Source organism: Ixodes scapularis, unplaced genomic scaffold (genome assembly GCF_016920785.2).
Source record: "Ixodes scapularis isolate PalLabHiFi unplaced genomic scaffold, ASM1692078v2 PGA_scaffold5__190_contigs__length_132052651, whole genome shotgun sequence".
NCBI classification, from domain to species: Eukaryota; Metazoa; Arthropoda; class Arachnida; order Ixodida; family Ixodidae; genus Ixodes; species Ixodes scapularis.
This window is the reverse complement of record NW_024609880.1, coordinates 7,201,162-7,228,912: the sequence shown is the minus strand read 5'-3', so window position 1 is coordinate 7,228,912 and position 27,751 is coordinate 7,201,162. Positions and strand designations below refer to the sequence as shown.

Below are 27,751 nucleotides of genomic sequence, written 5' to 3'. Positions count from 1 at the left end.
GTCGTACGCCGGAAGCACGAGCCGCCACGGATTTGTACGCAGCAGAATGTTTCGCATGTTTACAAGAAGATGGCGCGGCCGTTCAAACGGAATCATCATCATCGTTTTCACAGTTGTGCCATCTTTAAGTTTAGTTAAAATGTGATGAATTTCACGTACGGGTTCTCGAAACGGACCATCTGCACCTTGCATGATTTTGGGACTGTGTGCTCCAAAACGACTCGCTAAAACTTCGCACTATTACGGAGTTTCCGTAGATCGTTTCTGCCGTCTTGCAACGCCCGCCTTCAACCCCTAAATAATCAGGAGCTCCGAAGACAAGGCCATCGGTAAGCATGCGCAGTTGTGACGTTTTCGTTCGGAGAGTAATCCGTGACAGCAGAAACAACCTACGGACTCTGGAGTCTCCATTGTCAACGGTGCAAGGAATGGGACGTGCTTGTTTGGCGGCGGTGTAAAATCCGAGTTAGCTTTTTGCTCCAGAATGAATTTGAAAGGAAGCGAAGTTGAAATTTCTGTAGCCGTTTGGTCGGAACCGTATCCGTCAGTTATATCTAGCACTCTACTAAGGCAGTTTTAGAACGATGTAGGCAACGTTAGCGCACGCTATCGCTAAATTTAGGGCTTGTGTTAGCGCACGTTACGCGAAATAGTTTTAGAATAGCGTTTCTCCGTCGCAAGGCAAAAGCCCAAGCATTTCGCGCTTGCAACGCCACCAAGATACAGTCACAATTTCTATTTCATGCACGAAAGGCTGTAACGTCAGAAAAAACAAGAAACAAGTCTTTTGGTTCATAGTAACATTTAAGATTCGTTTAAATATCACTGATGCGACGCATGCGGTCGACCGGTCGTGTCCACTTGCGTCGCCTCAGCAAGAGAGGTCTCATATAAAGACTGTAAGTACGCAGGCGAGCTGGTGGTAGCTAATCCTATCGTTCAACACTTGAGACTGTGGTGCAAAAAAGCTAAAACTTTTAGCCGAAGGAACACTAAAAAAAGGGAACATCTCAAACTCAGCTAACTGGTTGATTTCTCAATCATCCCATATACACCCACACAGCCACTCTCAACTAACTTCTACATAGAGATCCCCTTTTTTTGAAAGCATTTTCAAATACAAGGGTTTCGTCTACTGACCTTCGCACGCCATACCTTCGCCGAGTAATGTTCGCGCGTCGCAGGCATCAAGCTGTCTGTGATTGTTGCCCACCTTACTGGGTCTTCCATACCGAGTGCCATGTCGCCCTGTACCAGGGTGTAGGATAGACGGGTGGGGAAACGAGAGCCAAAGGAGCGACCGGATTGTGTCCCCCTCGGGTTTCTCTTTTTCTGTGGCGCCATCTATGTGGAGCACCGCGAACTCTCACTCCGGGTGGGCGACCGGTGGCGACCGGCTAAACTGACGGAGATGACTTCTCGTGGATTTTCAATGAAGGAATGTTGTGCTCTCGGTTTATTTTGCGCACGCTCCCGTAAAGTTCCATGCAAATTCAATTCCGACTTTTTTTTCCTCTCGCCGCAGCGCCATCTGTCGCAAATCGGGGGTACCCGTAAGCAGACGAGTACACAATCCGGTCACGGCGCTGCGGTAGGCTTCTATGGGCCGTTTCCCCAGCTGTCTATCTTACACCCTGCCCTGTACCGAAAATCGCAGTTGCGAGATGCCGCCAAAGTCGCGCTCCTGACGCCGCCAAGCGGGCGCAGTTGCGGTGATGGTAGCCGCCATTCTTTAACTGGGCTCACTTTGACTTTAGCCAACTTCTTATCACGAATCCTCCTTGGAAGAGCGCGAAGACTCTTTGCGTATGCACGCGATTTCCGAAAAAAAAAGTGTACGCTAAAATAGCGCACGGAAATCGCAAAACGTGGTTAGCGTTCGACGCATGCGCAGTGGTGACGACGCTATTCTTTGCGTACACAAAGGTTTGGGGTGCGCTATGCTAAAACTGCCTAATGTCCCGCTAAATTGAGCGGAACGTCATTATGAATGACATGACCACGTGGTTGGCCGACTATGGGTAATGTGGTCACGTGGTTGGCACGCCAACGGGTGGGGTGATCATGTTACTGCATAACGTGCGCCAGGTCACACGAGGTCACATGACATCATGATGTCACGCCGTGGTGACGTCGCGGTATAACATGACCCATGTTGCGAAGTCGTGGTGTTTCGTGACGTCATGCTAAAAACGAGTTACAGATCTAGTAACGCTGGGTGTCAAGACGTCGCGAAACGTGACGTCACATCACGTGATCATGTCGCGTGGTGCGATAATATCACGTGGCGTTACGTGACACCACCATTTAAAGCTATAATGTAACGTTGTGGTGTGACGTCACGTGACGTCACTCTGTGATGCTGCCCAGATTTGGGTGTCATCGGTAATGCATTTTGCATTTGGGACTTTTGTGCGCTAGATTGGAGGATCGCGAATTAACTATCTTTTTACTTTCGTTTTTGTTTGTTTTGTAGTGTAACGCAGTTTCAGGAACGATTTACTAATAGAGGTGCAGTAATCCAATTCTACCTTGAAGCAGCGTGCATCGGAACTTAAAATTTACGCTCCAAAAACAGGCCGTCGGCGAAAGCGTGAATGTGCCTGCCCAGCCTATGTTTATTGGAAAATCAAAAAAGCGTTCTTAATATAAAACAATAATTCTAAGAAATATTGCTTTGCAAAAGTGTTCTTACGTAAAACGTTCTTAGTTTCGCGCTAGTAACCTCCAAGCATTTCTCCTCGAGCTGTGCCTCCAGGTGTCTCCACTCCTCTCCACCCCACTGACTTTCCCCTCGTCAGATTTCCCTGAATCTGTGTATACGTCAGGTGACACGAAATCATGTGACGTCATTTGTCCCGCAGAAATAAAGCTTGGACATTGAATTGATGTTGAAGTCCTGTGACGTCACAGGCTATGGCTTCACATAATCCGGAACAACTTGCTTAAAAACGAATCACGTTAAAAAAAAAAATGTATTCAGTCTTTAAAGGGGCACTGACACATCAAAATCATATTTTATTTTACTATCCGAAACGATTGAAAACGATGCCTGGCCATTAGCCTCAAAATTTGAAACTTGGGAATTCAGTATTTCTGAATTAAAAAAACAATTTCCAAATGCCGAATTTGAAGTTCCCGCGCGATCCGCGCCAGTGCAGTGAGTTAAATTTTGCGGTCTCCTGCGACTTGACTTTCTTTCGGACCTCCGCTCCACGCTGTGAAGCTAAGCGCCGTTGCTAGCGCGGCCCGAAGCGAGGAGGAGGCGAGCAGGCGGGATAGAAGGGTGCCGGCGCGGGAAAAAAACCGGTTTCGTCCTCTGCTCGAGCGCCGCCAAGTTTTCCGAGGTAGCATACAAATCCAGGAAGCGACATCACACCGAAATTTTTTTTCGGTATTTCAAAAGGAAAGGCCGTAGTGCGTTCGCAATTGCGTTAAAAAAACATGTTTTACGATTGCCGTTATTAAATGCTATAGAAAGGTCGCCTACAAATCTTCTGAATTTTCTGATTTTTGACGTCACCGATCAAAAGAAGCAAGGAGGTGAGCGCGGGAAATATAAACGCCAAAAATAAAAGGGCGCGCGCGCGCGCGGGGAAATTTAGGGAGGAAGTGGCCGAGTGGGCTAACGCGTCTCAGCTCGGAGCGTGGAGCGAAAGCTTGCGCTGGGAACCTCCTGGGTTCGATCCCCGCCGTCCCCGCCCGTTTCGATCTGGATGAGTTTCGTACCGGCACGCGTTCGTGTTATCACTACTGCGTGATGCACGTTAAAAATCCCAGGTTAGCGGTTGTACCGCACTGGCTCAATTTCTCATCTACAGCTAAGAGACCGATTACCCGTTGAGGCGCATCTCCATCAAGGCTGTATAAACATAATGAACAAGCAAATTTTTTTTTTCGGGAAAATTTTTTTTCGCGATGCGGTTTTTTTTGCGTATTTATGACTACAACTTGCATCGTTTTAGACAATAAAAAAGAATACGACCTTTGGGGTGTCAGTGCCCCTTTAATGTTGTTGCATCCGAAGGCGAATAAAAATTCCGGCGCGTTGAAATTGAAATGCTGGACCTCCCCTAGCACTAATGTGTTACCGAGTTCTGGTACTGCCATGTTAACGGAACCAAAACTGGAGAACATATGCGCCTTCTGCCAGTGCGTAACCGCATAGGAAACCCCGGAAAGAAGAGCTAATGTTGTAACTATTTATGATAAAGAATTGCATCGTTGGTTCAGCGTTTCGATTGCATTCATTGTAGTATAAATATTTCGAAATATGCCCGCCATTACCAGCGAAATTCTACAGTGGTCGGCTAATTTCGATTACTTATCTATATTAGTTTCGTTTCTTGACTTACTGTAGGCCGTATTGGGTAATTTCATACCCCAGAGTTAGCAGAGTGGGCGCCTAATTCTTGTTGGTTTCCTCTAATTTGGCGAGCGTGCGGCTTCTAGTAACTAGGTAGAAACTAATTAGGTAGACGAAAGGCCTATTCCAGGCTCCGACGTAGCCGGGATAGGCGTTTACTAGTCTCTTAAACCGACGTACACTCAGTGTTGTACGGAACGGCGTTCCAAGGAACGGCGTTCCTGGAACGCGTTCCTTTGAGGAGGAACGAAGGAACGCCGCCGTTCCACTTTGCATCGCTGGAACTGGAACGGGAACGCGTTACATTTTTAGTGAAACGGAAAAAGGAACGGCGTTCCTTTTTTTTTTTAGTGGGGTCATTTTTATTCTATTTTTACGAGGGAAATTTTAAAAGTATAAAAGCTGTATCATTACAAAAATATTGTTTTTAAATCGTTTACGTTTTGGTTACTTATCTTAGGATTTATAGTGTGTGGTTTTCGCTTAGTAACAGTCGGTTGCTGGAAAATAAGTGGACATAAATTTTTTTTTTGTTGTTTTCTTTGAGTGCCCGAGACTGTGGTACAAAAAGCAAAACGTTTAGTCCCACAAAAAGACACAAAGAGGGACGTTTCAAACTCAGCTACGTTATTTGCTTCCACGAATCCTCATACACCCAGAAATCTAAGGCCGACTACAGCCATTTCTGAACTTTTATAGAGAGACCTACAGTTACAGCAAAATCACATGTTACGAGACATCGAACGCACTTTTGTATCCCGAACATTGGTCACTTAAACGATACAGAAAATTAACCTTTATTCCTTCTCCCTTTTTCCCCCACCTTCAAACTGAACAACGAATCCAACCCTGACTTTCCAAAAGCATACCCCCTCCTTCACTTGTTCGTCTTGCGGAGAGCAACATCAAGAAGCAACTGTTGTTCAGTTCGAACAAGGGACTTTGTTAGATGGAAACGTGTCAGCTTGTTGCAAAACGCTCGTGCAATGTGGGGTAACCGTAGATTTGGCTTGTCTGAATCGTTCACCACAAACGTGGATCTGGTTAAAGGCTGAGATTTTTAAACCTGAATATATATATACAAATAAAACTTTGATTCCGCTTATTTTCTTCTCCTGGTGCCTTTCCGTCGCGACATATAAATTCGTATGTTCCCATTTGATGGGATAGATAAAAAAAGAAAACTTTGCTTGATCTAACCAAATATGGTAATTGGAAAAATACAAATGTAACGTATATGTACGAAACGTTCCATTTTTTAAATTGTAACGGGAACGAGTTCCTTTCTCACAGATGGAACTTGTAACGGGAACGCGTTCCAAAATTCAGAAGGAACGAGGAACGAGCTTTCGTTCCTTTTCTTGAGGAACGTGTACAACACTGCGTACACTTTAGTGGTCGTTATTTCAGCTCTAGATTGGTTGAACCAGGTCTTTCGGCGCGACCGATTAGGTTTGAATAATGTATGAATGCAGTAATACTGAAAATGATTAATATAGATTTTCGCTTCGGCACTCGATACAGCGAAATATCCCTCTACTCCAAGGTGTAAGGGGAATTCACACGGGGGAGAAATTTCTCCATTTTGCTCTCCTGGATGAGCATCACGTAGTAACGACGTCACGCCTTTGAGCGAGCCGCGCTCACGTAGACATTCCAGGGCGAGGGGGGAAACTTTACCTCGGGCTGCACAAACGCATGTGTCTTGCAAATTTGCAGATTTTGCTCTGCGGAATACCGGCGCTGGCATCGGGATCGCCTAACATGTCGTGGTTTGCGCTATTGCGCATTTCCTCCTAGGCACCCGAAGGAGTCCTCGATATTATTCAATGACGCCCTCAAGGCACTCCTCATACAACTGGTTTTGAATTCCTTGTACTTTGTGTTGCATCCACTCAATTAAACATTTTATTTTTATTTTTTTTTAGCAGAAACTTTGTTGTTTTTTGTATGTAACAGCGCTGCTGCCATATTCGCGTATCGACGTTTCAGGTACGCCTCCATTTTTATGCTCTCGTCAGCGCGCCTAGCCCTGTTGTGGAGACTGCAACCGCTACATGCGCCTTAAAACACTGAAGTTCCTGTCGGCCTCCCGCCGTTTGTGTGATTGCTGGAGTCTGGAAGGGAGTCCCGCGGGTTCCGCCGATCGCTGATGCCACCAACATTCCTCCCGAAAGCATCCCGCGTCTAAATACCGCCTTTAAGTGAAGGCACAAAGCACAGGGAACGTTGCGACGCCATGGGCCAGAGAAAGTCCTCTTGACGCGTGCCACAGTAGCCAATGCCACTAGCCTTTCCGCCAGCCGGACGGGGCAACTGAGAAAAAAAGGAACAAATAAAAACAATAAGTGTCTCGTTGTCATGGCACTCGACCGTATGCGATTTGCGCGGCGAACGTGTGTTCTGGCTGTGACTGACACTGGCTTTAATTACGGGTCTGAAACTTTTCCGCTTTAACGCATTCACAAAAGTGTTCTTGACTGCGTTGAGACACGATACCAGATTCAATGGCGTAGCTGTGTTAAGCAACACGCGTAGCGTAGTTCCAATATTTACACGGCTCACCCAGGGAAGAAGATTAAAGAATCCGTGAAACGATTTTAACGTTGAAAGAATTTGCATCTTCTACTTTTGACATTGCTTATCTTGTTACAAAAGGCAGAAAACTCATCTCCTTCCTCCGAAATGTTGCGATTCTACCGCATAAGAGCGAGGCAAAAATTAAAATATTTCCCGAGCTGCAGCCGCGAGCGGTGGCCATGAGAACCACGCAACGTGACGTCGATGGCAATCGACGTCACGTTGCGTCGATGGTAAAAAGATAGCAAGTTGTGCAAATACTTGCTCGATAAAAGGTAATTTTTCTATAAATCTTGTCGTTGCAACATAAATATAAATGCTTCAAAACCCTGGTATCATCGACCCAACTTTTATCATACGGAGTTTTAGTGGCGCCATCTACCCGAGGTCAACAAAACCGTCAGCTCTATCTGCTACCGCGACCAGCCGGCAGAAGCCGGAGGGGGACGGGGGCAGAGCCGGACGGGTATGGCCGGACCCGGACGAGACTTTCCTCCTTTCGCCATGTTGATCGCGCTGCGCAAAAACGTGGTCACGTGGTCGCGAGCGGGTGGTTTTCGCTGCTCACTGATGGTTCTAGAGAGAGAGAGCTTCACCGGAACACCGCACGCCCCCCTTCACGTCAGAGCGCACGTCACTCGGAAGGTAGTGAAGGAGTTGAGAGGTGCCGAAAACGTCATTCTTTGTCCATTTTTTAAAATAAAAACCAGAACATGCAGGCAAAAGCGGTTTTTTGTTCTTTACTTCAAAAAGGTCGAGACACCAACTCCCAAATTATTAAAGCAAAGCACTGAAATTGTTGCGCAGTTCCTATAGAGAAAAGCTGAGAGAGGCACGGGAAACCGGGCCCGTCCCGGTTTCCCGTGCCCACATATAGCGTCGCAGGCGTCGATGTCGGCAAAACAGCAGGATCGAGCGCTGGGGCGACACTGACTTCGACTCGCCACGCGGAGCCCCCTTTTTGTACACGCGAGTGCTTCTGGAACGATCGACATAGAAGGATCGGGGAGTAGGGCGTTGTAACCTAGAATAAAGAACCGGGTTCTCGAATTTACTAGAAAGCGACATTTACAGAACGAACAGAAAGGTGGGACCTCCACTGCCCGTTACCGAACCGTGCCCCTTTGAGTGAGAGGCAAGCACGATAACCGTTTAGGCCACGGACGCCCTTGCTCGGGGGCGTGCGTGCCAATATCTCTTAAACCAGCCTCTAGCCTGACACAATCGTAGTTTGAAATATGGGCGTGCTGGCTACCTTTTCCAGGCCAATTTTTCTTCGTTGTAACTAGAAGTTTTGTGCATTACAGGTGTCACCGTCAACGCCGTTCACCCAGGTCCCGTGAAGACAAGCATCGCTCAAGGCACCTCGTTTTCTGTATCTCTCTTTTTCACCTTCATCTTCAACTATTTCGGAAAGGTAAGATGCACCTTTCTTTCAAAGCTACAGTCGAGCAACCGAAATTTATTCAGCGGGAGTATAACGCGTACGAAGCCAAATACAACAACAACAACAACAAAAACTACATCTACAAAACGCTATGCAGATATAAATTGCCGCGACTGCTTTCTTATGACTTCTCGAAGCCTCGTTTATGACAGCCGTTGATCCGCGAAGGCATCGGTTGATTTTCGAACGACAGTCTGTCACACATTCCGTCCTTCTACCGGCTGACGATGCAATTTTTTTTATCTGGGAAACCTTTTTGCATTTGCTACCTCCTAAGCCCGTGACGAGTTCGTCATCAGAACCTCGCCTTCTGGACACCGCCTTTACTGAGTTCACATGTAAGATGTAAAGGGTGTTCGTTATAATACACTGTTGCAGAACGAAAATTGCGGAAGTGCCTTGGTCACACCTGCCAAGATCGTTATAGGCGGAACATGTTTATCAAGTTTCAGAAGTGAAGTATCAAAAGAAAATACTAATGAGGTACTGATCTTCTGTTTCTCCTCATATTGAACTCAATTATGTACAAAAGAGATTCCGATCTTCAGTTTTCAGGGTGCTAGACAATTAACAAGGTGTGCCATCTCCGGGATATTCAACGAATGTTTATTATTAGCCGGCACACCTTGGTGAATTCTGATTAAAACGCAACCACTGATTCATGTGGTTTCCTTCGAACACAGCGGGACCTGACTGCGCGAGCAGCTAGGAACGCAACAGTCAAGCAGGCAAATAACTTTGAGGAAATCCGACGCCGTTCAATAATTGATAAATAACGCCTTGAACCGAAGTAGTTTTCGTCTGCCATTTAGTGAAGCTGCCGCTCAGCATTAGCTCAAGTAAAATGTCAACAAAGCGAGTAGGATTGCACAAGAGGACTCGCCCACAGGTGGTTGGCGAATTGCTTTCGGATGTGCGGTTAACTTGGTAGTTCCTTGGCCGAAGTAATGTGTTTTGGTGGGACTTTTCTTGTGTGCTTCACGAGTTCTAACGTTAGTCACAGTTTCGCACCATAACGCTGCAACGCTGCTTGTCGGTAGCTGTGTTGCTCGAATGTTCAGCATTGGAACCCATTCTCTGGCTGAGCTGCAGTTAGAAGTGCCGTTATAATTTGAAAGGATACAACGAAAAATGGTTGTATAGAGACGTCTTGCGCCGCTCATGCCAAGGGTTCAACTGCCGTTCGAGTGGGTTCATACTGAGCACTAAAGTGCCTCGCGACTGCACTAGTTCTCGTTCTCGAAACGAATATTACGAACCTGTTCAGAAATAGCCCGTTTCTAAATTTAATGAGCGCGCCCAACTATCAGTAGGGTGGTTTCAAAGCTCTTCAGCAATTACCACAGCGCAACATACGCTTGTTCGAAAACGCGATATCCAATTTTTTTTAATGATTTTTACGAATGGTCTAACAAAACGAAAGTAATGATATCTACTTATGTAAGGTATCAATTCATATGCCGTAATATTTGAGAGCTAACGCTCAGAACTACGATAGGAAAAAAAAATAAATCACTATAATAGCGTACGGGCTAAGCTTATTACGCTCAAATAGAGGAGCCCTCAGTCCTGAAAGAATTACTCTTAAGAATTTGAAGCACTAACTTGGAAAATCTTGATTAAGGCAATTTTATACCAAAAACGTGCACCTTGATGGCAAATGCAAGTTGACCGTACGTTTTCGTTGCAGACAAAGTAAAAGAACGCCACCCGTTTTTCTGGCGCCTTTTTTTCAATATGGTCTAACAGAGTAAAGGAGCGTGCCTGGTAAAGCACACATTAGAATAGAAACTGGTTCACACACTTGCGACTGCTTGCTCCATCTATCGGGTGGCCAAGAAACACTTTCAAGTTTCGTATATGTTCTATTGTTTTCGCTCAACGTTCTTCCTTTATTGGCCCGAAAACTTTCTACAATATTTTGAACGACCGTCCTTCATAAAAAGTATGTGCGTTTGATCTAAAAAAAAAAAAAAGAAACCTCCGCTCTAGTGAAATGCGGTCCTAGAGCCACTAGGGTGTTCTCTCGTCGAGATTAAAAGAACTCGGTTGTACGCAGCCGGAAGTGTATAAACCAAATTTTACAAAGCGTCTTGAGCTGGAGGCCTTAGCTCTTAGTCAGAGAAGTGCCGATAAATACTTTTTTTTAATGCGAGTGCTTGAATTATCGAGAAGCACCGAATGAGCGCGATACAAGTACAGTACTCTCTAAGGAGGCGCCAGGTTCTGCCTCCCAGGACAGGACATGTAGCTTCCACACGGTCTTAAATGCACGCAGGAGCTCCGTCGGACGGCACTTGAAATGCTCGGCTGAATAGCCACTATACGACTTTAGACAGGGCACAAAAATTTTCGAAACACGGCGCAACATCTCAAGATATTATATAGTGATCAATTTTTGGTTCACTACATTTGCTCGAAAGTCCTCTGTAATCGCCCCTTTATTGCAAATAGGGAGTGCGTGCATACGATTGCTCGTCTTAAAAATATTGTAAACCCCGTAGATTAAGGTAGAGTAACAGAAATGAGTTCCTCGGTCGCAGACGCCAACTCGCAAGAGTGACTGTTGTAAAGGGTGTATCTCGAAACAACCCATTCTTCTTTGAACCCTTCTCGTTTGAACCCATTCGCAAAACGCCCTTCTCGTTTTAACCTTTCGCGTTTCGACCCTTTCTTATTTATACCCGTCTCATTTGAACTCATTCTCATTTGAACCCTCCTCGTCTGAACCCATTCGCAAAACGTCCTTCGCGTTTTAACCTTTCGCGTTTCGACCCTTTCTCATTTGAACCCGTTGTCATTTGCACACCGTTGTGAGGTATAGAAAGAAGGAAAAACAGTTGAGGATGAAGGTTGAAGATGGAGCGAAGCGGCACCATCTCTTGCATAGCACATGAAACAATTTTCCTTATGCCTGCGTGCCACCCGGAGTCTGTTGACGTAGCTACGTGGTCACATGGTGACGTGGTTTCAAAAGTGCTAGCGCAGATTCGGTACTTCATTTCTCTTCTGTCGCTGTATGTCGTTAAGATGTCGTCGTGTGGAGCGAATAGATCATTGTGCAAGTCGTGTGTTATTGCTTGTAATGGCCAATTCGGGTGGTAATTTTCCCTGAAAAAACGTTTTCCCATACCTTCGGCAAGGGCGTTCCCGTGGTCAAAGGCTGGCGGGTGCAAGCTTTTCGGGTTGCGCTTCTCAGGCGTGTACCGACAATTTACGAGCAGAAGTTTTCCCGAGCTCCAAGAGGTTGGGCAGCTTGTCTGCCAGCCTGTATCCGGTATCGTCACATCAGAATCGGGATAGGGAACCAAACGAAACAATGCTCGCTGAGGCGGCAAATTACGGGTTCGAGTGGCAAACGAAGCCATCGAGACAGGCACTGTAGAGGCGGTGGCAAATTTCGCGCGCCGCCAAGACGGCGTTTAGTTTTAGCTTATCGGTATGTTGCGCTGAGCCTCGGTCATTCGTTTTGCTTTAGCGCTTACATGTGTCTTACTTTGTTCCGTCTACTACGAACGGAGTTGTATATCCCCCACGGGGGGTCGTTGTCCGCGGGCCTTGCCTCTTACCCGGGGCTCCAGACACACAAATCTACGGGGGCGTTCGGGGCAGGCACCGGAGTGCGGCTATCATCGGCTGGCGCGCCATTTCGTAAACTGGGCCGCGTCTCAAGCTCGAACGACTTCCTCGAAGACTTCGGGTCATGTTCCGGTGTTTCGTGACTTCGACTCGAGAGGCACCGGGTGCAACTGGTGTATACGCGCCGGCGTGGACCCGGCATCGTGGGAATATCCACGAGACGGCTTCCCAGGCGCGCTTTTCGTTTACGCTGAGGCTCCTGCCCGCGCTCCGGGGGAAGGACGTTTGCTGGCGGGGCACGTTTCGACGATTCTCGCCTAAACCGAGAACCAGTAGATCTTCCTCGGAACATAAACACACCGGGGTTTAGACCCTCAACCGCAGGGCCCGATCTTAATGACCACCTCGGCAACAGCAACGAACTCTCGTGCGATAGGTCGAGAGTGCGTCGGGGCCTCGACCCAATGGGATGCAGACGAAGCCCTCATTGGACAGAGCGGTTTCCGGCGCACTGTCTTAAAAGCCCTGACCGAGCGTGTGAGCCTCGAGTTGGAACGGGCTTGCGAGCCCCTGGCTGTTCTCCTCCCGCGGTCCGCCGCGTTACCTGCCGCACGCGGCAGCCCTTGTTCGCCGGCTACTTAGCCATCGCCCTTACTGTGCGCGGTAGGACACTTGACTTCGTGTCTCGCGATCGTAAGCCTGTGAGGCCAGTTATTCCCAGTTGTTTGATTGTATCGTGCACTGTTCAAGTAAAGTTTTGTGTTTTAATCGAACACTAAGCGGTCTTGGTCGTCCCTGTCCCGAGTCCTCGCCGACTACAGCCAGCTCTCCAGCAACCAGCATCGTTCCACGGTCCCCCGGCCCTCGACGGTAGACACCTCCAGGGTTCCCACCGAGGTCCGGGACAACAACCTTACAACTACTGGCACCCTTTTGTGCTCTGAGACAAGATAGCAAAAACAACGAAGAGAAAGATAATTTAGGTTTCAAAGAAAGTCAACATTTTTTAAAGAATTTATCCAGCCTGAGCAAGGTATGTTTGCTCAGAGACACGGGTTGCATCATATATCACTTTATTTTACAAATCTGTAATAACAAGTTATTACACCGCTGAAAAAAAAGTATGCATAGTGATGCAGTTTGAAACTTGAACACGCATTACAATTTCAAGGAGGGTGGGTGCAATGAGAAGACTGAGGATTCAAAAAAGGTACCAAAGAGTTTTAGTAGATCGTTCCGATACCCCCGATAACGATACTATGCATGCGCAAGGGAGGCGGTGGCGGAGTATCGGGTATCGTTATCGGAGTCATGGGAACGATCTACTAAAACTCTCTACTAACAGTAAACAGAATATGGAAAGCGACGCTGGCAAGCCTCCGTGGCAACAGTTAATCGAAAATCCAAACAAAGTTTATTGAAATTTGACCCGCGTGCGGGTAGCATTACACTGATTTATGCATCTGCCCTTTCATTGATTTTATATTTTAATATTCTGTCAGCTGTACGAACTGTGGTAATGCCAATATTTTGAAAAGCTTTGTGAAGCCGCTTCTGTTTACACACATCTCAAAGAATCGTAATTTATGTTGTTGGCGCATGCAGCGCGCTCATGGTACCATAGAATGATCGAAGAAGAAGCTAACAGAGCTCACTTGCGACCCAGTCAAATAAAAACGCCAGTTCAATTTGCTTTGCATTCGGGTGGAGAGGGTCACGTGATGCGCCGCTGGCGCGTTTTTGGTCGCCGGCGCCACAGGCAAGGGCTCGAAGGCAATTAATAACTCGAATTCGCCATAAATACCGCAGAAAGATTGCGAGATCATGATGTTGGATTAATTTGGGTTCGAAATGAGAGAAGTTAAAATGAGAAAAGTCTTTCTGACAATGGTCAAAACCAGAAAGTATGTTTTGAGAAAATTTGAAATGAGAAAGGTTAAAATGAGAAAAGTCGTTTTGAGAAGGGTCGAAACCCGAAAGTTTGTTTTGAGAACGGTTTAAATGCGAAAGGGAGAAACGCGGAACTTGTTTTGCGCTTGGTTGAAATGAGAAGGTAAAAACGAGAAGGCAGAAATGCGAACAGGTTCAAATGAGAACCACCCGTTGTGAGAAGGTAAAAACGAGAAGGTAGAAATGCGAACGGGTTCAAATGAGAACCACCCGTTGTCGTTGTAAGACGGTGCCTGGAGGCTCTGCCACAGGTGTCTCTACCACATTTACCAGATTAAAAAAAAAAAGACTCTTGAGTGTTGCCTAATGACGTCACGCTGTTGCCGGTCGCAATCTTGGCGGTGTCACATGCAGCAGTGGCGGTGCATCTGGCAGAGGCCTGTTGTACTTCAAGTCGCCATCCAGCTTGGAAGTCCGCGGAAGCTTCTGCAGACAGAACTTGAGACGCCGTGACACCTGTGACACTCGCGTTTGCTCGTGCTCTTTGTCAAAACTTCTACCAGGATCGCAACATCCGACACTGCAAATCTTCAGCTGTTGTGACGTAATTTGCTTGTCACTTGGGAACCATATGTTTTGTGCATGGGCGCAATAGGACACACCAATTGCAGCCGTGTTCGAGGCAGAGTCGTTGTGCCTAACCTGTTATCGAAAATGTACTCAATCAACCAACTAATGACATGCTGACACAGAAAAAGATGCAACTTGAGTTTGCAGATGCTACATAGTATAAATATTTGTTTTCGAACATCTTCGCAGACACCTCACGAAGGAGCCCAGACGTCCATCTACGCGGCTGTAGAGCCCTCGCTGGTCAACGAGACCGGCAAGTACTTTGTAGACTGCCGAAAGGACTTGATGGGCTGGAACGCCCTTGGACGCAAGAGGGCGCAGGAAGTCTTCGAGGCCTCTTTGAAACTGGTGCAGCTGGATCCAGCCCAAGTGGAGAAGCAGTTACAGTCACCCACGTCATGATTGTGTACAGTGTGTGACACTCACAACAAAGTGAAAGATACAAACTCATTGTCAATACTACAGTTGGGCAACTACAAGAATGGAAGAATGCAAAGCATCGAAAAATGAGACATAATCCAGCGACCCAGTAGAAATTTGCGAGAATGGCTTTCAAACGCTGGCTCGAATAAAGGAAGCAAAACTTTTACAAAGCTTTAGGGGTCATTCCTCTCTCTCTCTCTCTCTCTCTCTCGTTTTATATATACCGGTTGTTTTTGCGAAGACTTTCAAAAATCCTAAAAATTAGGGCAATTGAAAAAATAATAAACTCTCTTCGGGAACAAACTACCAGCCACGGCGGACGTCAGGAATTGCCAAAAACCTACTAATTAGTCAGAGAATTAATTGAAACTTGTTAATTAACTTTTTAATTAGTGGAAATAGACATATAATTCCAATTAGAAAGTTGCTGAGCGTTATTGAAAACCACTAAATCAGTCATTTTCAGAAAGACTTTAAGCGCTTGAGAAGAATAGTAGCGCACTAAAATTACCACTCGTGGAGCAGGTACAAGGCTGGCGGAAAAATCGCGCGGGCGCCTTACCGCAACCGCTAGCCTTGTACCTGCTCCACGAGTGGTAACTTTAGTGCGCTACTACTCGTCTCACGCGCTCAAAGTCTTTCTGAAAATGACTGATTAAGTGGTTTTCAATAACGCTCAGCAACTTTCTAATTGGAACCATATGTCTATTTCCCCTAATTAAAAAGTTAATTAATAAGTTTTAATTAATTATCTGTCTAATTACTAGGTTCTTGGCAATTCCTGACGTCCGCCGTGGCTGGTAGTTTGTTCCCGAAGGGAGTTTCTTCTTTTTTCAATCGCTCTAATTTTTAGGATTTTTGAAAGTCTTCGCAAAGCACCCGGTATATACATATATATATATATATATATATAAGTGAGGCAGAGTAGTTTGAGAACAATGGACCAGGAAAATGTAATAACTCAAAGATCCGCACTTTCGGAATTGCTATGCTAGGAGCTTATTGCATGTATTGTGAGAATTTTGCCGAGAGGCTCGGCTTCGTCAGGGGATGGCATGCATGTGAGTTATATAAATATGAACGGTATATATATACACGTGATATCTATCTATCTATCTATCTATCTATCTATCTATTTATCTATCTATCTAACTATCTCTCTCTATATATATAGACCGTTTTTCTAAAAATTTACAGATTTGTTTAAAAAGATACCGTGAAAGCTACACTTCAGCGGTTTTTGCAGGTAAGTTATACGTCCAGGGGGACATTATTTAAATGGCTAATCTTGGCGGTAAGTCGGCTAATTAATTAAAATTCGTTAACTAGCTCCTTAATTAGTGAAAATAGACATATAGTTCCAATTGGAAACTTACTGAGTGTCATCAAAACCCACAAATCAACTTTTTAGACCGACTTGAAGCTTTTGGGAAAGTCGAGGCTCGTCAAAGTTACCACTCGTGAAGCATGCGCAAAGCTAGCAGTAGGGAAACGTGGATGATAAGATTATCACCGCGTTCCGCCACTGCTAGCTTTGCGCCTGCTTCACGCAAACATATTGAATCTCGTCCTGTCGATTCACCCTGACCTAGTTTCCCCCATATTATATCTTCCAGGACTTAGTGATAATTGCATATTACATTTTTAATGTTAAAGCTGCATAGCCGAAATTATCGAGTTACGTAGAACACATTCGAGATTGTGGAAAAGCTAACTTTGTCAAAATTACCAATGATCTAGTAACTTTTATTGATAAATTTCTAGAAGGATTCTCAGCCCGTTCAGTAGAAGAGAATTGGCTAATGTTTAAGAATAAAGTAGAATGACTAACTTGCATATTCCCCTTAGAACTGTACTCGAAGATTGCCAGTCTCCGTGGTTTAACAGAGCCTTCGGACGTATCTCAAATAAAAAGATGGGTTTATTTCGAGCAGTCAAATTTACCACATGTGAACGGCGGTGGTCCAGATACCGCACTGGAGCTGAGATTGATAAGGCCAAGTTGGAGTCTTTTGCACGCACCTACCCGATATCTTAAACATAGACCTTAGAAAGTTCTGGAACATCATAAACAAAAAAACTGACTTTTCTGTTAGTCTAGAAAAAGAAAGTGGGGATGCTATGTCAATTGGAGAGTGTGCGAATGTATTGAACCGAGTTTTCGTCCAATAATTGTTTGGTTTACAGCAGCACAGAGTTTCCTTTATTAGACATTTCAGACTATTTGCCGACGAACCCATCTTGCTTGATTGTGCTGGTGTCGATCATGCCATTGAAACATTGAAATTGTCGTCTTCAGCGGGAGTGGACGGTGTTAACTCGAAGTTTTTGAAAAATACTAAACATCACTCTTCTATTATTTTAACTATATTTTTAATCAGTCCGTTAGAGTTCGTGTTTTCTCTTTAGTTTGGAAGGTGCGGAAGGTGGGTTCCCATTTACAAGACTGGTGACAAACATTCCCTTTAAATTATCGCCGAATTGCTATAACCAGCCTTTCTGCAGACTCCTTGAACATATAATATTTTCCCATTTTGTCAATGTCTTAGAATTTGAGAACTTCTTCTGCCCATCCCAACATAAACTTCCAAAAACATTTTCATGCGAGACACAGCTTTTATCATTCACACATGACCGTCACTGCACTCTGGACCGAGGGTCGCAGGCAGACTGGATTTTCCTAGATATCTCAAAAGTGTTCGATAAAGTATCTAATAAACTACTTCTGAAACTGTATAAGCTTAACATAGACTCTAACGTTCTTCCATGAATTATTCTTTTTTTAATTATTGCGGTCACAATTTGTTACAGTAAATAATAGTAACTCTTACTTTTCGTGTCGAATAACGTAGCAGCGCACAACTAGAGAAACACTCGCAAACTCAGGCACACCAAAAAATATGCACTCACTCAGCTGACTCACAACTCTTGTATTTGTATCGTCTTCTTCTATGCAAAAAGACCCACCTCCTCTTTTTCTATGCTCTAGGAAAGGGATGACGACCTCAAACAAAGAATACAAAAGTACCCAATAATATTTAGGATTTATATAAAAATAAATATTAAAAATTAAAAAGTAAAAAATAATTAACAATTCTCACTGCTGGTGCCTAGGAAAACTTTTGGTTAAATACTCCAGCTCCCTTAGTGAGAGAGTTAACGAAGGCCTGCTGACACACTTGTCAGCAGGCCTTCTCTGAACATTTGGGAGTGCACTGTGGGGACTGTGGGTGTTCGGCTCGTTCGAGCAACTGCACTGTGCTGGGAAGGAGCCCCAATCAGCTTACCAGGGAGATTATCGAGGCAGCAAGCATCGAACTCTAGTTGTGCGCTGTTACGTTATTCGGCATGAACTACCAACTCTTCCAGTCAGCAGTCTTATCAGCTTACTTTTCGTGTGTAGCCTCTGGGGTTCCCCGAGGATCTGTTTTAGGACCTTTACTTTCTTAATATACATTAGTGACCTCCCTCTTAATGTTTTCTTGTCTATTTGTTTATTTGCTGACGACTGTGTGATTAACAGAGAGATGCTTAATGTTCATGATATTATCAAGCTTCAGTCTGACATTAACGTACAAGTGGTGTGATGTATGGTGTATGACGCTTAATACTAACAAATGTAAGTCCATGCGTGTATCTCGCCAGTCACATGAAACCTGCAACCAATTTCTTAATCAGGCCCAGCTTGATACGGTACCTTTTTACAAATATTTAGGTGTACATATAACTTTTAGCCTCTCATGAAAACACATGTTCCGTATATCGCATCTAAGGTTAGGCTACCTCCGGCGTAACTTTTCATTAGCACATGTTTCCCTCAAGCTAATTCTTTATAAAACTCTAGTTCGACCGAAGTTAGAATATGTAGCCTCTGTCTTGGATCCCGGACAAGCCACTCTCATCACCGCGTTGGAAGTCATTCAAAATAGATCTGGTCGTTTTATTCTTGGTAATTATCATTATACATCTAGCGTCACTTCTATGCAATCAACTTTTTCACACCCGCCTCTCTTCCTGCTACGTAAGCTTTCACGCCTCTTTTTATTTCCCAAACTTTATTTTTAAAACTCTGTGCTTCGCGACAAATTAATTACCCGTCCCATAAATAGTTCTGTTCGTCATGATCATCAGCACAAATAAGTTGAGGTACCTATCGCTATCACATCAACGTTCCAATCTTCTTTCCTTCCTCGCACATCCCTCTACTGAAACCACCTTCCCGGATCAATTGCATCCATAACTGACACTGTACTTTTTTTATCTGCTCTTACCAGTCTTTTTTTTAAGTGTGAATAACTATAAATTAGCTTGTTTTGATCCCAACTTTGTTCTCCGTCTCTGTAATGCCTTTGGACACCGATGGTAAAGGGAATAAAAATAGTAAATATAAAATGACGTAAAAGCAGCCGGAGTGTCATGCTGTGGGACATGACTCGTTCCATGGCGGCTGGTCGTAGAAATGCTGGCAAAAAGCACGATAGAAAGCAAGCATCGCTGTCGTCGCGGCGTCCCAACACCTGGCTGCCGGAGTTCCTGCGACCTGTCCAGCTGGAGAGCGACCCGCAGCAGAACAGGCATCGGGCATATCCACCACCTCTGCTGCGACACCGCTAGGATCGCGACCGGCGACAGCATGACACTTCTGTCGTCATCAGGCGGAAATTGAGGGACCACTTTCTTAAGCACGGTAAAAAACACGAATCGGAGACTTGTTCTAGGCATTATACCTTTGGTAAGGGCTGTCACATGCTTCGCCTCCGTCGCTCTGATTGGGTCGAAGTGGCCATAGCATTTGCTTTTTAAAAAGTTACAGTGAGACCACTGTTCTGCAGGTCTTGTCAAATGTTACTTTGCAGAACAGCCAGAAATCGCGCAGCGGACACGATGAACATCTTCGCTTCGCGATAAGGCATCACGCGACATAGCTGACGTCACCGCCTGCAGTGTGAGAGACACTTCCCGCACCAGGCGAAGCGTGGCGCACTTGCACGGGTATGCCAGGTCTATGCAACTTTTCCTTCTTGTCTTGGGCATGTCTCGTGGGTTGCGCGCTACGAGCTCGAATCTACACGAACACCGGGAGCCATGAGATGCCCGTAATTCTGCGCGGCGACTTCAACGTCGACGTTCGGGACGTCAAGAACTCATGGTCCTTGGAGTTAATGTACGAGTGATTCGAGTTTGTCGTGGAAGCACGACCCGGCATGTACCCGACCAGGAGCGGAAGTCGAATATACATGGTTTGCACGAGATACGTAAATTACTTGGACGTCATAACCTATGTGCATTACTTCAGTTACTACGAGGATCTTCTCGCCATCCAGGACACGAAGTACTCAAGGCGCTATAGAAAACCTTGAAACAAGCAGATCACACGGAAACTTTTCCTTAAAGCATATTTCTCACACACTCTACGGCTGAATAAGCTTAAACTTGTCTTAATTATTTGGACAAGGCCGGAAAACACATGACTATGCCAAGTTTGCAACGCATTTGAAACCGCCCAAAGATCCCTCTAACCATGCATAACAAATAGCGCACACACATTGCACACACGGCTTATATTCTACGCTCCCCGTGTTTATCATTATAATGAAAACAAGTTTAAACTTTTTTTCCCTAAAACTAGTACCTGATTTTTGCTATAGCATGTTTAGTCTTAGGAAAGGTTTTGTGCATTGCGAGTTCAGTTCTTTTATGAAATCAGATGTAACCGTAGGTTAACCTTTGAAACTGATTTACTCTCGCAAATTCGACGCTTATTAAATTTCGTGTCCGTTAAGCTTTTATTTCAGGGCGATTCGGCCCTCATCAAAGTTTGATGCAGCCATATGTTTATTCCCTAGAATTATGAATAAAACCAAATGTTGTCAACAGACAGACACGCACCAAAAGAAAGAAAACAAAACAAGTTTAATTAGGTACATCATTTACAAGGACACCAAATACACGTCAAAAGTACTAACACTGCCTGAAGTAGCTACGTTAAAGCTCGTCAGAAAAAGTCCACCATACTTGCGTAAAAAATATCGAAAACAAAGCGAATGCTCACATCTTAGAGTATGTGGCCGAAGATCAATAAATATTTATTGTTGTTTTAATAACTTGACTAATTCTACTCTAAAATGGTTGTGTACAAAATATGTTTTAGAAAGCAAATTGTAACTGATTTTACAGCGACTCGGACAGACTGGAGAAATCAGTCTAAAAAGAAACCTGCGTGATTGCACTTCTCCGGAGTACACAAATAGGACCAATCACGGCAAACGATAAAAGAATCGCAGAGAATGACGGAGCTTAGAATATAATTAGACCACCCACCCAACGCATGCGACGTGCGCAGGATTAATGAACATGCCATTTTCATTTCTCCTTGTCCCGGTACATTTTCCAATTCCAATCGTATTCTGATTTTGTTCATCCGCCGGGATTCTTCTATTTCTCGCCGTGATTGGCTGTGTTGGTGTTCTGCAAAAAAATAAAATCGTGTTTTTTTAGATTTTGATGTTTCCTGCATCGGTATGGCCGACCCTGTTGCTACTTCCCAAGGATCCAGTGGCAAGACGTGCTATCCAGTGGCTATAAGCTGACAATATATTAGATCGCTAAACTGCGGCTGCTATTCGAACGTTGGTCACGTTACCTCACATCACGACCCGCTCACTCTATCTATCCTCCGAGTTCCCCGAAGAATTGCGCTTTTGGCTGTGTGAGTCGCACGCTTGGACGATGTCACGTGTCCAGCAGCTTGCCGATCTCGGAGTCATCGAGGTTCACGAGCTTGACCGTGGCTTCAAAGACCCTTTCCGAGAGGTCGCGGTTCGCGAGGCTGAAGGTGACGCGGGCCTTAGAACAGTCCACAAAGTAAGTTCCCGTCGTTTTCTCCAGGCTGGGATCCAGGGCCAGGTGTAGCGTCGTCTGCGCGCCTTCCTTCGGAGTCTGCCAAAAAAAGAAAAAAGAGGTTTGGTTCCGTTTTAATTAAGGCACCCGCACGGCGGCAGATAGATCCCCACGATCCCTCCGACCATTTTCTTGTGTCCGTGGTACCCACAGCTCTCTCAAAAACTGGCGGGTAAGCCAGAAGAGTACGAAGCACTGTTTCGGCTCACATTGCGCGTGATAGAACATATACTGTGCGACGCTGCGGGCACAAACACGACATCGGCGTGTTTTCCGAATTTCAACGCACAGTGTGTCCTTGTGGTGGATTCCATGTGGGAAGCGTTACGCTCGAGTACAACGAAAAGCCGTTACAGGCGGGTCAAGGCAATAATACATATCCCATGCAGTGGATCAGAATATAAAGCACATGCATGATTAGTCAAAACTGATTATAATTAGTAACCGGGATTTTCCGATAGACAGAGCGGCAATTAAACCCCGGACAGTGCGTTCCGTAACCCGATGGCATATATGAGAGACTTGGAATAACGCAGAGACCCTCGCATTAGCGCTGCGTACACGACGCAAGCATAAGCTCTCGGTGGAAGGCAGAGGAGTGCTTCGAACCAGCACTTTTAAAATGGCGGAATACAGACGCATACGCGAGCGCTTGCAGGGCGATCTATAGAAGGAAAGGTTTGCGTATGCTGTCGAGACCGGTTCTAACGAAGTCGGTTCTAACGAAATAGCGGCTACTTTGAAGCGATCACGACCTCCCACTCCTTTTTGCACTTCGTTATAACCGAAGTCGGTTACAACAAAATAGCGGATATAGCGAAGTGATTTCCAATTCCTGTTGACTTCGTTACTACCGGTTTTGACAGTAGTGCCATCGTCGGAGGATATTCGACATGTCCCAAACGGCCAACACGCTGAAGCTCCTTGAGAGACGCCGTAAACCGGCAGACGCGCCAGTCTTGGTGTCGCTGCGTGCTGGCGCGTGGCGGTTAATTGTGAGACGATGCGGGACGCGCTGGCAGCCATGCTGACGGCCATCTTCCAGTGATGACGCTCGGGCGGCAAAGGCCTCGTCATCTCTAGGTGGCATCGGCCGAATGCGCCGGTAGTGGCTCACCTTTCCGTAGAAGTTGCACAGCATGAAGAGGAATGTCAGGAGGCCAGGTGCCTCGTTGGCGATGTTCGTCCTGACAGTCCCAGGGTGGAGCGAGTTCACGGTGACACCTGAAAATGCACGACCCACGCAGAGAGTTCGGCGGGACAGTTAACACACGCCGCGAAGTAGTTGGTTGCGTCGCTGAACGAAGAAACGTTTGCTTTTGGCGTTTGAAACGTCTACGTCTTAAATAGATAACATATATCTTATCTAAAATGCACCTACATATGCCTTAATTCTTTGTATAAAAAAGGAAATTAGTTGTAGTTGGCGAGGAGCCGGACTATTTTACTACGGTTCTTGAGGTGAAAACGAGAATAGAAGACACTAAACCGTCGTTTCGGGAGAGTGAAGAAAGCATCATTAGTATCAATTTCCCCGGTACATTGAGGTGGAAGACTGGGTGCAAAGGTCACGTGGCGTCAATTTTTCGCTAAATTTAGCGAAGAAAATAAACTAGTATAAACGTCACGTTACGTCCATTGTGATGCTATAGATTTGTCGGGAGATCGCACTGAGCAATTACGTGTCGTCAAGTCATGCCACGTCAATTTTGTTGCTACATTTAGCGGGGAAACTGGATCGGTGTATAGGTCACATGACTTCAGGTCACGTGACGTCGCTATCCCTGCCAAATTTGGCGGGAAATCTTAATTGGTGAATAAGTCACGTTACTTCAGGTTACGTGACATCATTCGACGTCAGGTGACCTAAACGCCAATCAAGTGTTTCCGCTAAATTTAGAGGGAAATGCACGGACGGCCGGAGAAACTTTTGGGATTGGGGGTTTCAATGAAACGCATGCCACGCTTTAATACGCGCCAAAGGAAAGTCTTCCAGTTCTACCGGACAGGTGGCGTCAGTCTGTTCTCTCGTGGAAAGCGTGCAGAAAGCTGCACGAGGCTGCCCAGCGCACTGGATTGTAAACACAGTTAAGTGTGTGAACCAGCGCGAATGCATAGAAGGGTGGTCACTCACCAAAGTCGATCAGCTTCTTAGCAAGGACCCGGGTGAACGCGTTGATGGCGAGCTTCGTGTTAGAGTACACAAGGAGCGGGTACTTCCACGGGTAGGTTCCTCGGGCCTTCTGCTCGAAGTATTGGATGCTTCCGAAGTAATGAAGCACCGAGGACAAATTGATGATTCGACTTGGAGCGCTCTTCTTGAGCAAATCTGTTCGGACAGAACGAGTGCGAGTCGTTTCCTAAAGATTGAAGCAACCTAATAAGGGAATTTCAATGCTGGCCGATTTTTTGACCTGAAAGATTAGTATGTTTCCGCTATGAGGGGGTCGATTGAGGCAGTTCGACTAAACGTTGACACGCTCTCAAGTAATGTGTATTTAATGCAAAAAACATATCTGTTGCGAAACAGCAACTATGCGGAGGGCAAGTTCGTCTGCTCCTTGCGCAGGGGGTAGCGGTGACGTCAGAACGCCGAGCCCTGATTGGCTGATCGCGACCCCCTATCTGAGCGCTGTCTGCTCCTTTGCAACGTCGTCTGCTCGCAACGTCGTCTGCGTCTGTCTTACCTTTCCTGCGACTTTCGGAAGTGCAGAGGGTTCACAAAACGATCTTACGCAAAAAATATGCGTAAGACAAAACTTGAGAACTTCACGAAACGAAATTTTCGTAAGTTTTTCGCAGGTTACCACGCAATCCTACGACAGCTCCGAAGCTGTCTTGCGCACTTCTTACGATCGAATCAGCATGGCCGACTGCGTCGCGCTCGTTTATTTTTCTACGTGCGCTTCTCACGCGTCCCGACTTCAAGCAGCAAGAAAAAAGTAAAAAGTACTTGAAACAGACCACGACGAACAAGAATGCTGGATCCACAAACACCCGGGAAAAGCTCCAACGGCCACGATTCCACGGACAACGACCAAGCGAGCCCGGAAGATAGGCCTAGCAGGCACTCCGACTCGGTGAGCGTCTGCCCACGACCGGCTGGCGCGTGCTGAATGGAATATGCCCGCGCGACCCTTGTGAACCCTTCCCGTGTTATTAGCGGCGAGATGTTTCAGTGGCGCCCTCGTTCGGTTACCTTTCGTGACGTCATTACCTTGTGAACAACAAGTTCGATGGTGTTTGTAATGGGCATGGTGGAAGCCTGAAATCATAGCGCTCTAAAAGCAACACTGCCAACACCGCCAAAATTGAAGTTCTTATATTCCTCTTATTTCCGTCGATGAGACATCCTTTCCTGACGTCATAGTCAGCATTCGGCCAGTTGTGGTGGGCGGACCACAGCGACGCTTTCGATCGCGCACGTCACCAGTACTTTGATCGCTGACCTCAATTTTAGATTAAGAGGTCAATCTCTTCCTCCTGTCATCCCCTTGTTTTCCGAAGCAACTGTGACTCTCGCCGGTAAAAAAGCGTGAATCTCCGACAGACGCAGGAAAGGTAAAGCAGCCATCGCTTTGATTAGCAGACGTAAAGCAGACGACGTTAACTGCGCCAACCCGCCGACGCCGTTAAAGGGTGAGGAGTCTCGCCGCACACGAAAGAAGGGAAAAAGTATTTGGGAGGGAATTTGCGGACACTAACACGCTCACTCTCGGTTCCTAGCAAACGAACCTCGGCGTCTCGGGACACCTCGCCAGTGAGTCCTTTGAATTCCCTCCTCGATGCGCGTCTGCTAGTTGTTAGACAAAAACAACATACCGCTCGAGTTATTTCGTCGGCCCTCTCTGAAAGGCGAAGTCGAGCTCGCTCGACTTCCGAAAGTCGCAGGAAAGGTAAGACAGACGCAGACGACGTTGCAAAGGAGCAGACGACGCTCAGATAGGGGGTCGCGATCAGCCAATCAGGCTCGGCGTTCTGATGCCACCTCTACTTCCTTTCTCATGCGCAGAAGACGAAAATGAGCCCACTTGCGAGGCGTATTGAAACTGGGCGGAATAGCCACTGACTCTGTATTTTGATTATTTAACACAGTCACAAGTTCAGCGATCCCCAATCAACCCTGACACTGCATAAATGAAGCTTTTGTCAGTGTAACGCATTACCTAAGTATCGGTTCCGCTCTTCCCACCAAAAAAGGGAGTATAGGTGAACGAACACTTCTACAGTACTAAGTTGGTCTGCTAAATAAAAAATCATGATTTTTTTTAAATCGTAGACACAGCGGAATACCCAGAGCTATGTCTCGAGAAAAGGAAGCTGTGACTCGAATTGTGCTTAACACAATATTATCGGTCCTAACAACTCATGAATACCAGAATACAAATGTTTTGTTTTTTTTCCTAAATCGCAGATCACAAGACGTCATTGATTTTGTGAATGGCTGAGCATGTTAATGAGGATTTGTGCATCATACACGCTTATTTGTGAGCTAATTAAGTAGGTGTTATTCAAGTGGCGGAATAGGCACTAGGTGCGGACTATGAATCTGGTGCGGAGAATAAACTAGAAAATACGTCGAATTCATGTGGTGTGAGGGAGGCGTTGAGAGGACCATACCAAAGGAGTCGTCTTCGTGCTCTTCACTGGACGCCACAATACATAGTGACAAGAAATACCTTTGATGTACGCATATATATATATATATATAAAGAGAGAGAGAGAGGTAGATAGATATGTGGCAGTTGTTTGTTAACCGGTGCTGATTACTTTTACTTCTATTGTTTTTCACGCCTCGACGTATGTTGGCATACTATACTAGTATAAACATAAATTACATTAAACCCTCAAATATTTCGTCGCATATTTCGGGAATTCACGACATTAAGTTTGGACTTTCGACAGCTCTTTACATCCTCGCGAGGCCGCCGAACGGACAGAATTGAAAGTGGCCAGTTATAACACATAAGGCTTTTATTTCAGAACAAACACGTGAAACTGAGTGGTGTTTTTTTGAACCTATCGTGGAACGCCTTCCTCAACACTCTGAGCACATTTCACGAGAATTTTACAGGACAACGGAGGTCCTTCGTTTCCACATCAAAACAAATATAATCTGCACGCCTAAGAGGTGTGCGATGTGGCATAAGACCAACAAGGCCCTCGCACCTCCTATCTGCCATTTCTGTGAAAATCAGATGAAAGTAGTAAACCTTCAGTATCTCCTACTAAACTGCAAAAGCCTCAGGCCCTTAAGAAACACACACACACACACACACACACACACACACACACACACACACACACACGCACACGCACACGCACACGCACACGCACACACGCACACGCACACGCACACACACACACACACACACACACACACACACACACACACAAGGACAGCGCGACTAAATTGCGAAACAGGTGGTTCACCAGAGGGTACGGTAGGAACCCTGTTTGGAGGCGGTGAGAGCCGTGAAGCTGCTTTGCGTGAGACCGTGAACCATCACATCCCATAATGCAACGCGCGTGATGTTGCATTATGGGACATCACAAAGCTACACATTGATTCAGCTTGTCCGCTAAATTTAGCCGGGAAGTTGAATTGGCGTGTAGATATGTGACATCTTATAATGCAACTCGCGGTTACGCCGACAGTGACGCCGACGCCGACGGCGACGCCGCTATAGACCGTTCCATTAGGGTCACAGCAGAGAGGGTAAAAAGAAAAGAAAATGCCCTCCCCCTCTCACCCGCATGTCCTCTGCTCCGCCGAGTGGGCAGTACCTAGCATCCGGCTGGCGTACAACCTCTGTTTAAAATCACGTCATTTTGGGAATTTCAAGCGCAGATGCGCAGATTTTGGTATGCCAGTTATCTTGTATTGCTATGCTAGATAAAAAGACTAACAGAGTTCAATTGCGCTGTTATCT

General features: G+C 45.9%; 2 protein-coding genes across 2 annotated transcripts in view; one reads left to right on the top strand and one right to left on the bottom strand.

The window, feature by feature from the left end:
* Positions 1-14,897, top strand: part of LOC8042531 (retinol dehydrogenase 11) — a gene marked incomplete at its 5' end in the record, with an annotated part of 61,331 nt that extends 46,434 nt beyond the window's left edge. The window contains 2 exons of the mRNA XM_042294010.1: positions 8,254-8,363; positions 14,682-14,897. Of these exons, the coding sequence (XP_042149944.1) occupies positions 8,254-8,363; positions 14,682-14,897 (326 nt within the window). The remainder of the gene's footprint in view (positions 1-8,253; positions 8,364-14,681) is intronic.
* Positions 14,898-21,650: 6,753 nt separating this feature from the next.
* Positions 21,651-27,751, bottom strand: part of LOC115312861 (retinol dehydrogenase 11-like) — a 54,184-nt gene continuing 48,083 nt past the window's right edge. Inside the window, exons 4-6 of the mRNA XM_040214043.3 lie at positions 23,953-24,147; positions 22,936-23,042; positions 21,651-21,857 (exon numbers count right to left, since the gene is read on the bottom strand). Of these exons, the coding sequence (XP_040069977.2) occupies positions 21,651-21,857; positions 22,936-23,042; positions 23,953-24,147 (509 nt within the window). The remainder of the gene's footprint in view (positions 21,858-22,935; positions 23,043-23,952; positions 24,148-27,751) is intronic.